The 12,243-nt window shown below is 35.0% G+C and overlaps 1 protein-coding gene across 1 annotated transcript; it reads right to left on the bottom strand.

Annotated features, from left to right (window-relative positions):
* Positions 1-266: 266 nt before the first annotated feature.
* On the bottom strand, positions 267-714 carry Pth (parathyroid hormone). The gene is made up of 2 exons (XM_046437989.2): positions 616-714; positions 267-528 (listed from the first exon to the last, which is right to left on the bottom strand). The coding sequence occupies exons 1-2, from the start codon at positions 699-701 to the stop codon at positions 267-269; spliced, it is 348 nt and encodes a 115-aa protein (XP_046293945.1). The 5' UTR covers positions 702-714.
* Positions 715-12,243: the final 11,529 nt, after the last annotated feature.

Here is a 12,243-nt window from a genome sequence, read left to right as displayed (position 1 = left end):
TGCAATTTATTTCACAAGTTATGCACTACATACTTTTAAAAAGAATAATAGAGAAAGAATGATCAAAAGAGCTCTTTAACGAATAACAGTTAGATTAAAATAATCAATTAATATTGCAGCCATCAGGTCTAGCAAAGGATTATATGCAAAGTTTGGTAACAGTAGAAATATTGGCATTTGGTAGTCTTCTTGGAGTTTAGAAAAGTGAACAGTGTGTAATATTGTTGCCCTAGCTGTTCACAGCAGTGCCTTGATCACATCTGTATTCACTGGGATTTAGCTTTAATTAATACATCTACATCAGCTTTGTCTCCCTCCCCAAGACTTTTTGGGTGGTGATCAACAAGGATATTTTCCTCCTTTTGGGGGGATCTCTGGGAACCACCTTCTCCAGCGCGTAGTGGAGCTCCAAGGCTAGGAAATCTGTGCACATCCTGTAATTTCTTTCGCAGCCATTCTATCCTCTCCAGGGAGGCCAAGTATTTCCCCAGGTTGTGCATAAACTGTATTTCACTCACAGCTCTCTTCCTGGAAGAACAGAAACAGAGAGGACGACTCCATTAGCTTCCCACTTATTCCATGCCTTCACCATGCAAAAGAGGTTGTAGTACTTACTTAATAGCTTTCCCATCCGTTCTTGTAAGAAAAACAATTGCAAGTATGACGATCATCACTTTTGCCATGTCTTTTGCAGACATCATCTTTACTAAAAGGAAAAGCAAAACCGAGTTATTTAAAAATATTCTAGTGTTCCAAACCATATAATAATATTGATAGTAGTTTCCAATTATAACCATATAATCAATCACAGAGTGTATAGTAATTAATTGGGTTGGTTTTTAGGAGAAGCTTTTGGAATCAGCCTCTTTATATAGGGAATACTTTAGTAACATCAGATATACACACACATACTCTGAGAAATTAGATTAATTTTCTTAAGTATTTTTTTGAGATTGCTGTGCAGGTTTGAATATATGAATTTTAAGCCACATGATGAATGGAAGAGTTTTGTTTTGAGGATTCCCACACATTTTATGTTGGCTATGCATAAATGCTTGAACAGGCTTGAAATTGACTAGTCTTAAAATTAGGTAAAAATTGTTATCAATATTTACTTAGCAAATGTCATTTTCGTGATTAAACTTCATTTCAGGCAATGGCATAACAACCATAAATGCCAAATAGTAAAGTCTGATTTTGAGGGTCTTACTGAATGAATGCACACTTCTGGCATTAAAAAGTACATATTAAAGCATTTAAAAATCACATAATTACTTATATGTGCATTTTGAGCTCTGGCTCTTAATAAAATGCTTATCTACACCTTATTTCTTCTACTTACTTCACTAACAAGTATGTTTGAGTATAACTTTTAGCTCTTTCCTCATTTAATCGTAAAAATTTTCATATTAATGAAAAAGATTTTTACCTTAATCTGCATTTCAATATTTGCAAAGGCATATTTACACGTGCTTTTTTCTAAATGTTCACTGTTCTGTCTTTTAACAGACATGTTCAATGGCTATATACTTCTTTTTTTTTTTTTCAGTGTTGGGGATGGAACCCAAGGCCTTGCTATGTAAGCACTCTTCCACTGAGCTGCATCCCCACCCCATAGGTACTCCTATTTTAAAGGTAGCATAAGAAAAAATATAACCATCAACGTATCTATGCATGGAGCAACAAAAGACCATCTCTTTTTTGGGTTATGTTGGAAATATTCACTGCAGGTGGAGGATGAGAGGATCAAGTGTCTAATCCTAGCTTTGTTCCATTCACCTAGTGACCTACAAATCTCTGCTTTGTTTCCTTGTTCTTAAGAGGGAAATAGACTTCTTATAGAAATACCATGAATAAAAGCCTTAAAATGATGTTAAATATCTTTAAAATTTGTGCACTATTTAAAGTCAAGGAAAGTTTAAAAAGTTGTCATTTATATAAAAGGAAATAAACATTTAGCCATTAATGGTAGTTTTTTCAACCTGAGCTCTCTCGAAGTCATAAAATAAGCCATCTAGGTAAGGGTAGTCTGAAAGAAAAGTGAAATTTTACTCCACTTAACAAATATTCCTTTTTTTAAAAAAAATTTTAGTTGTAGATGGATACAATACCTTTATTTTATTTATTTTTGTGTGCTGCTGAGGATCGAACCCAGTGCCTCACGTATGCTAGGCAGGTGCACTACCACTGAGCTATAGCCCCAGCCCTTCCACTTAACAAAAATATATTATTTACATCAGAACTATTCATTCACTACCAGCCTGTTTATTTCAAAATTTTTATTGACTACTAAAGCATATAATGCAGAATATTCATTAATTTTCTATAATTTCAGAAGTTTTAAAAAAAGTTATCCCAAAAGGCTTTCATCACAAAAATAAATGACTTATATGCTTAGCATAAATTTATTCTATTGTTATATTTAATATTTAATGTAATTTAACCTCTTTAAAATTTAATCATGAACAAATAGCATATTTGTAGAAAACATGATTATCAAAAGTGTCGTGTAATTTAAAGTGACAATTAAAAGAGGACTTACCAGACAACTTCAGAGAAGCCCTTCCTTCAGGTGAAATAGCAGCTGATGCTGTATTGATGTTTAGTGAACTTGAGGAAGCTGATGAAATGGGCTGCAGATCCTCAAGTGTGACTTTCATATATGGTTCTTCTGCTCATCAAGAAGAGCTTATTTATTGTTGCAGATGATGTCACTCTCAATTCTCTGGATCTCAACTTTAGTCCAAACAGCCACACACCCCCATTGGGTGGTGCCCAGTCCTCTTAAGTTTTTGATAATTGGATAATAGAACAAAAACAACAGAGTGCTAGGGAAAAGGGCTTATGCAAACTGTTCTGACAAATGTTGAGTTGTACCACCTAGAAAAATTCTGGCTCAATTGATGATATTGAGTTTATACTTTACAAAAATTCTCATTCTGAAGATTTATGACAAAGTTATCTTACTTATGAATGAAATTTGAAGTATAACCACATTATCAGTACAATTGTTATGATAATTAATCATATATGTTATGCTTATTTACAAGTCCTTTTCAACCACTCCAATTACCTTGATTATTTTCCCCCCAAAATACAGTGCTTTTCTTAAAGGAAATGTTAAAAATGTTTGAAATGGCTTTTTATGCATAATTTTAAAAGCTTCAAAAGTAAATTATTCTAAAATTCATTTTATTCATGCATGTTAAGGTGTAGTAATAACTTTTGATAAGCACTATGTTCCCTCCTTTACATACATTATCCTATTAAATCTTTACAGCAGTCCTTAAGTGTGTTGCATTATCCCCATTTTCACACTAGGAAACTCAGGCTTGGAAAGCAAAGTTGACGGAGTTCAACATCAACAAGTACCAGGGATTGAACCAAGGGATGTTTAACCACTGAACCATATCCCCAGCCCCCCCCCCCCTTTTTTTTTTAAAGACCCCATCCCTTTTTATATCTTATCCTGAGACAGGGTCTCACTAAGTTACTTAGGCCTCACTAAATTGCTGAGGCTGGCTTTGAACTTGTGATCCTGCCTCAGCCTCCTGAGCCACTCTGAGCCATACAGGCATTTGCCACCATGCCCGAAGAAAGAACAAAGGTCTTTATTACTCCAGAGTCACTTTGATTCTGATACTACCTCAGTTTTTCCTTTAAAATGTAGCCCTTCTTTGAACCTTATTCTCTTTTACTTTAATTGCCTAGCATTTTGCAACTTCTTTCTCCAGGGGTTGGGTCCCGATCTCGTGTCCCTCAAACTAATGATTGAGAGTCTCCTCCAAAACCAAATGGAAATATGATTCTACTATTTGTCTAATTTCAAATACTGCTATAGCCTGCTCATCACCATCAAAGCCCTTTAAATGTCTCTATTAAGGACATTTTTTAAAACGCTTAAGAAAAGTACTATAACATAGCTAGGCTCCTTTAGGCAACTCTCCTCTCAACGAAAGAGCCATTTTCAGTGTTGGATCAGTTCTCTTAGCTCTGGTTGCACCCAAGCTTTATGTAATTTTTTTTTTCTGCTAAGCATTGCCAAGGTATGACTCTACCTCAAATAAAAGTCCAAGTTTCAGCAGTAACTGTATGGAGTCTACAATGAAAGATATATGTTAGTTCTATTCTGCTTAAATCTCACTTGGAGTGAGCTCCAGTCTCCATTTTAGAAGTGTTTAAGACAAACTGGAATATATTCTAAGGATATAAATTAGTTTGGTGAAAATGCTGAAAATATGGCATATGAGAAGTACTGGAATGAAACTGGAAAGGGCTGAAAAAAAGACTGGGAACGATTATATAGCTGCATTTCATTATTGATAGGGTTGCCTAAGCATAAGGAGTACTCTCTGTGGTTTAAGAAAGAAGTAAAGCTGGGCAGGTGGTGTACATTTGTAATCCCAACTACTTGAGAGGCTAAGACAAGAGCCTCAGCAACTTATGGAGACCCCGTCTCAAAATAAAATAAATAAATAAATGAAAGGGATGGAGATGTGGCTCTGTGGTAGATCAATCCTAGGTTCAGTCAAGAAGAAAGAGGAGGAAGACATGGAAGAGGAAGAGGAGGACAAGGATGAAGATGAGAAAGAGGAAAGGGAAGAAGAAGAAAACTGGGTCAATGGCTGAAGATTACATGGAAGCAGATTTGAACATTAAAATTGTCAAATTATGGCTGGGGTTGTAGCTCAGTGGTAGAGCACTAGACTAGCATGTGTGACGCACTGGGTTCAATCCTTAGCACCACATAAAAATAAAGGTATTATGTTCATCTATAACTAAAACAAAATTTTAAAAAAATAAAATAAAATAAAATTTTCAAATTAAGGAATCAAACACCATCTTAAATAATGAGTTCCTCATCCCTGAAAGTGTTCAAGTAAAAAGCTAGATTAGTAATTATCAGGGATATCATAGAGACTCATACAGTACAGGATTGAAATAGATAATCAAGAAATCCCTTTCAACTGTAAAAATCTATTGTTTCGATTTTTTTTCTTCTTTTTCCCCTGTCCTGGAGAACAAACCAGAGCCTTGTGTATGCTAGGCAAGCATTCTATCATTACACCCCATTATTGTTTTGATCTTTTAAAAGACTTCTGGTGCAAAGTCTACACATGACATCTGTGTGGTATTTTTCTGTTATTTTATGTTGAGGGAAAAGAGAATTAGAAATGCAAATGATTTTATAAACATATTTCCATTGTTATTGTAAAGCTATGATTAGCATTCTGATTTTGATATTTTCCCCACCTTTTTGGATAAGTTTGCTTAATCTATAGCCTCTAAGAATGTTGCAATTAGTGCTTTCATTCTCTTCCTCCTGTTACACTTATTATAGAGCAAATTATAACACTGAAAGCAATGATATTATTTAGCTAGTTTTGCAGAAAAGTAAAGCAACTTGGACAATGATGGTTTGTTCATTCATTCGTTCATCCATGCAAAAACAGCATAGAATATATACTTTCTGCCAGGGGCTGTATTAATTACTGGATGATTGAGGCAGGATCGCTGCCCTCAGATTCAACACATGACTACAACATAATGTGACAAGTGTTCTAATGGAGATATGAAGAAAGGCTTATAAAAGCACAGAGAAGGGAATGACCAAACTGCCCTGGAGTTATTGGAAGTTTTTTAAATTGAGAAGCTGCAGTATTCTCAAGGGTGATAATAGATTTTCCATTAAAGAAAATGAGACGGGACAGAGGGAACAGCACATGCAAAGGCATGGAGGCCATGAAGACTGTATGTTGAGTACATAGTAGTGAAAGGAGAGAGGAGCTGCCTGCTGACTCTAAAGAAGTAAGTTGGGGACAATTGTGGAAGGCTATTGTGTGTATCCATATTGTGTTGTCTTGCAGTCCTTTCCCAACTCTAAACAAGTGCATTAGTACTGTTTCTGTGTCCTTCAAATTTTTCAAAGGACTACTTGACCTTCCCACAAAAAGATGACATAGCTGCCAAGATTTGACATGCAGTTTATCTGAACCATCAGACTTGGAACTGCAGACATTAATTAGATAGAAGGAAATCATTTAGGAACAAGAAGGCTGAGGGCTATGTGGGCCCAGAAGACTGATAACACTGACAGAGAAGATCTGAGCACAGCTTTTTGCTTTGAACAGCTAAAATTCTCTGAAGCTGGAATATTCATGTAGTCTTTACATTTGGGAAAGATAAAGAACCATGTGTTGTTCTTTGTTATCTTGTTGGAAGTTTAATTTGAGAGTAATTTATTTTCTGTTTGCTCAGTAGGAATTAGTATGACTTTAGGGATCTAGAATAAAGAAGCTTTCAGGGCTGGAAATTCCAACTACATTTCTACTAATCCCATGGTCTGTATACAATCTGAAACGAGTCTATCATTTTAAAAAACCGATTTGTTGAGGTATAATCAATATACAAAGAACTGTATATATTTAGTGTGTACAACTTGACAAGTTTGGATATATGCAGACATCTAAGATGCCATCACACAAATACGGTACTGAAGATATCCAACACCACAACCCACTTCTTTTTGGAAGAACACTTTACATGAGACCTACCCTCTTAACATATTTCAAAGTGCACACCATTTTATCTTCAAGCACATGTACAGAAGATCTCTAGAACTTATTTTGGATATTGTTTATCTTAACAGTTGACTCAAATGTTTGCTTTAAGCACTTCTGTGGGATATTGAATAACTTGCCACCAGCTCCCAAACATTTTTGTAGTTAGAGACAATGATCAAAATACTTAAAAATATTTTGCACATATTCACTGATGAATTTTAATTTTTTTGTAGTATTTAGTTCCTTATTTTCTTTATTACCTCTTATTACTGGATACTGTGAGCATAGTTCCCTAATAGGCAGCATTTAATAAGTCACTGGTCTTTTTATATTCAGGATCTATTGCAAATTCTGGAATCCACTATTTCTGGGTAGGACTTGAAAGATAAAATAGGCACACCCATGGGGCTGGGGATGTGGCTTAAGCAGTAGCACGCTCCCCTGGCATGTGTGCGGCCCGGGTTTGATCCTCAGCACCACATACAAACAAAGATGTTGTATCCGCCGAAAACTAAAAAAATAAATAAATAAATATTTAAAAATTCTCTCTCTCTCTCTTTAAAAAAAATAGGCACACCCTCACAAACAAAATGCTACTTGTTGTTTTTTGTTCATTCTATTGGTGAACATCCAGTTCCCCAAGTGTCTTCATCTTTTTGGGGTCAAGTGGATTGGAAGAGTGATACAATGACACACACTGTTTGCACAGGGCAGAGAATGAGAGAAATGGTGAATTACTAGATGCCTGAGATGAGAGACTCTTTCCAAATGAAGCAAGGAAGATCACTGTCTTGTCACACTGTAAACCTAGGGTCACTTGGGGAAGTCTCTTTTGGACAGAAAAGATTGCTAGTTGTGCAGAAGCTTCTGCACAGTTCTGTGACCCAGGGAAAGAATAGAACACGTTCTTGAGTCTTCCTCATTTGAAAGTTTCTTCGGATTTAATATACTCCCATTCTCTATTTTTTAAAAAAACAAGGAAAGAAGTAAACTCAACTGAGAGTCATTTTTTTTTTTTAACCATAGGAAGAGAGACAGCCATAGCAACAGACCAACAGGCAAGCCGCAGAAGCTGTGTTCTCATACCTACCTTGCAGCACTGTGCATTGGAGATGCTCAAGACCTGGGTACAGAAGATGCAGATAGTGCTAGCACTTATTAGAACAGTTTAATCAAGGAGAGAAATCTGAGATTCTTGGTGTCCTTTTCCAATAAGCTGACCACACCACTGATGTCAGTTTATTGATCCTAAATATTTTCTTTTATTTTCCTGTTAATGTAATTTGCAGAGCAAGGGTTTCAATTTGGAGTTTAAATAACACAGCCTCTTCAGATAATGTGCATCTTCCTATGGATTACATAAATAGCTTTGTGTCACACATCTTTGACAGAAATTATGATGAAATTTATGGCACTTTAAAAATACGTTAAAAATGTGTTTCATGTTCTTTTTCCAGTGGTCAACTATAGTTAATAAGTCATGTACTCTGAGTTTTCCCTTTATTTATGTGAGAAAAGAGCAAGGCAGAAAATATTAGATTCCTATTAGTGAAGCTCTAAAACAATCTGGTTTCTCAAAACCCTGGCTCAGGAATGCTAATGCTGCAATCTAAATTATGGTTTCAATTCAGGTAAAGATTTTTGAGCTCTTATAATCAACCAGGTAATGACATTTGTAATCATCCAGGCAGGCAACAGTAGCAATTTCCCTACTCATAAACTTCTTCCTGAATTTTATCTTCATGTGATTAAAACAAAAACAAAAACAAAAACATATGGCACCCAAACCTTTCAGAGTTTAAATTCCACATCTCAAATTGAACACTACCTTCTCTCCTTTGAGTTAAGAGCTTACAGATATAGTCATTATATGGGAAAGTGCTCTATTATAATGGGCATTCAAAAATGCATGCTGAATCTAAATCTGAGTAGAAAGAATCCCCCCATCACCAGGGGTCCCCAGTAATAAATATACTCATTTGTGGATGAACTAAATTATTTCTCATCGAACTGTAAATATCTAAATTACATACTTTGTATTTTCCTGATGATGTAGCTTTCCTTAACAGTACCCATTTTGTAGAATTTGCTTAAATTTCTTGCAGTTAAAGTCTATGTTACAATTATATCGTAATATAGCTTCTACAGTGATCAAATGCAACTTATCTCTCTATTGTGCATTAAACAATCACTAATGAGAAAACATGGACAACATTATCATTATAAACTGAGCTCCCAAATGGGTGCTGATACAAAATAAAAATTAAAAATTCTGAAAACCACTCCTTGAAACTGATTTGTTGAAGCACATACATACCATCTTTCATGGCATGAACTGCTTTTCCATTTTTCAGGATTGCATTTCATCTCTCTCTTTTTCTTTTAGAGAAATGAAAAGAAGTCAAAGATTTTTTTCAGGTAAATTACCAGGACAGAAAAATACATATCCACACATGCACATACACATATTTAGAGTACCTACAATTAGGAACCAATATTTGTTGACTGGATGAATATTCAAAAATGGAATATCAGTAGTATTATTTTGCCCATATTTGTTACTGGTGCATTATAATCATACATAATGATGTGGCTTATTGTTACATGTCTGTACATGTACAATTGATAACAATACAATGTAATCAATATCATTCCCTAGTATTTCCCCTCTCCCTCTCCACCCTTCTCCTCCTTTTTCCTTTCCTCTACAGTACTGTCTCCCTTCCATTTTCATGAGATCTGCCCCATCTTTCTTTTCCTTTTTCCTCTTCAGTTTCCACATATGAGAGAAAACATAACTTCTGACTTTGAGTTTGGCTTATTTTGCTTAATATATTGCTCTCAATTTCCACTCATTTTCCAGCAAATGATGTAATTCATTCTTCTTTATGGTAGAATAAAATTCCATTTGGTATATATACCATATATTCTTTCTCCATTCATCTGTTGACACTTCCTTGGCTTGGCTACGGCTATTCTGTAGTTTGGTTATTGTGAATTGTGCTTCTATAAACATAGGTATCCACATATCACTATAGTATGAGGACTTTAATTCTTTAGAATTAGACACTGAATCATATGGTGGTTTCATTCCTAGTCATTTAAGGAACCTCCATACTGATTTCTGTAGTGGTTGTACTAATTTACAATCCTACCAACAGTGTAAAAGTGTTCCTTTTTCTCCAGCATTTATTATTGTTTTTATTCTTTTTTTTTAGTTGTAGATGGACACAATGCCTTTATTTTATTTATTTATTTTTATGTGGTGCTGAGGATAAAACCCAGTGCTTCATTCAGTGCTCTACCACTGAGCCACAACCCCAGCCCCTATTATATGTATTTTTGATTGCTGCAATTCTAACTGGAATCAGAGGAAATCTCAATGTAGTTTTTATTTGCATTTACCTAATTGCTAAATATATTGAACATTTTTCATATATTTGTTGGCCATTTGCATTTCTTCTTTTGAGAAATAATCCATTCAGTTTATTTGCCCATTTATTGATTAGGTTATTTGATTTCTTGGTTGTGATTTTTTTTTGGGGGGGGGGTTACTTTTTTTAGTGCATTATAGCTATACATGACAGTGGGGTTCATTTTTACATGATCACACATACATGGAATATAATTTGCTCTACTTCAGTCCCGAGTACTTCCTCCCTCTCTCCATCTACTTTTCCTCCTGACTGCATTTTTTTTTTCCAGTGCTATGGATTGAACCCAGGGATGTGCACATGCCGGGCAAGTACTCTGCCAATGAGTGACATCCCAAGCCTTATCATCAATTTTTATTCTCTTCTCCAATGATACACATGATGGTTTTACTTGTTCCCATCCTGGATCAGTATTTAGGAATATCCATGTAAAATAATAAAATTCTTCAAGGAATGAAAATCATTTGAAAGGTGGTCATGGCAATGTCATTATTGTTCATGTCAAGGTGATGTTATTTGTTCCTGTTCTTAAGTGATGTCCCTTTTAAGAAAAGCCTTGACAGATACATTTTTCATCAGTTCTTTAACACACTCAACAATTTCCTTTAAGCAGTAGAGCACTTATTAACACTTTTAACTCCTTTTTCAATGTGTATAATATTGTTGCTGAAAAGATATTGAAGACTATGAGAAAGAAAGAAGTAGACTTCACTCAATTTACTTCACTTACATAGTATGCAAGAATTTTGGAGACTTTTTCATCAGAAAGTATGCTTTCAATTTATTAAATAAACAGAATTCTCTAACTGCATTTGGTAAAGTTTTTTTTAATGTGAGAAAACTGAATAATATCAAATGCCAACAAGTTTTTACTTGCTCAAGGTTAACACTGAAGGTTAGGTAGCCATCTCTCCTGATCAGGGTCCTGTGGCCAGCTGCCCAGTTAGCAGAGGTTGTGGGTAGAGAATCTTCCCTTAAAAGGAACTCTAGAAAAGTCAGACAATGACATATATCTCTGCTAAAGAATCTAGCATGGTATCATGCAACAAGTATTTGTTTTTAAAATGTTTAGGCTGGGGAGCACAACTCCCCACAAGTGTGGGCTGCACATAGTGACTTCTTTTAAATAGTACAATATGGAAAGAAGGGAAAGCAGCAACTTTACAGTGGAGGAACTTAACAGATACTATTATAGCCAGGTGATCAGTCAGTATCAAGAGTGATAAGCCATGTGCATAGAATGTATCTTTAATATTAAGAAATAATGGTGTTTGACTTTTATGATTTTTCCTCCCAAAACTTATAACTGTGGTCTAATCATGAGAAAAACACAATGTAAATTCCCGTTGATGGACACTCTACAATACACCTAATCAATATTCCTCAAAACTGTTAAATCATCAAAACAAAAAAGACTAAGAAACTGTCACAATCAAGGGGGAACTAAAGAGACATGACAACTAAGAGTAATATGACACCTCAGATGGTACCCTGGGACATAAGAAGGACATTATGTAAAAACTAAGGTCTGAACTAACTATAGTCTTTAATTAATAAAAATGCATCAATATTGGTTCATTAAAACAAATGTGCCATACTACTACTTCTAATATTAATAATAGAGAAAACTATGTGTGGAGGTGAGGTGGGGTACCACTATAGGAACTCTGTGTATCATCTACTCAGATATTTTGTAAATCTAAAATTTTCCTCAAAATAAAGTGCTATTCTTTTTAACATCATGGAAATATGACAAGAGGAAAAATAAATGCAACTCAGCCAAAAAAGAAAAAAAAAGTCTAGGAATTGAATTGAGTTGACTTGATACACCAAAATTCAGAATCAGATAAAAATTTTTTGAACCTTTCTGAGTACTTTCCACAACACAGTATATGCATTGCCTTACTTGGTTCTCACAGTACCTTTGAGATAAATATTATTCCTATCTTATATGTGAGAAGTTTAAAATTTGGTTTATGAAGTTACTGGTTCAAATTTCTTGGGTAAGAGAGGGGCAAGGCAGAATTTAAATCTATGACTCTCAACTTACAACAATGGCTTATATCTTATACTGCAGAGAAAAATGGTCAAGGGAATGTAAGGACAGAATTCAATCTCGGACATATTTGCTGAGATTGAGGCCCTGTGGGGAGAGGGATGGCATTATAGTGAAGGTTAGGCATGGACCCTGACCTTGAGAAATGTCTGCTTTAGTGAGGGAGATAGATGAGCATGATGTATACTAA

This window comes from Marmota monax, unplaced genomic scaffold (genome assembly GCF_021218885.2).
Source record: "Marmota monax isolate L192 unplaced genomic scaffold, Marmota_monax_Labrador192_F-V1.1 WCK01_AAM20220418_F8-fsc00061, whole genome shotgun sequence".
Classification (NCBI taxonomy): domain Eukaryota; kingdom Metazoa; phylum Chordata; class Mammalia; order Rodentia; family Sciuridae; genus Marmota; species Marmota monax.
This window is presented reverse-complemented; position numbering and strand designations above follow the sequence as displayed.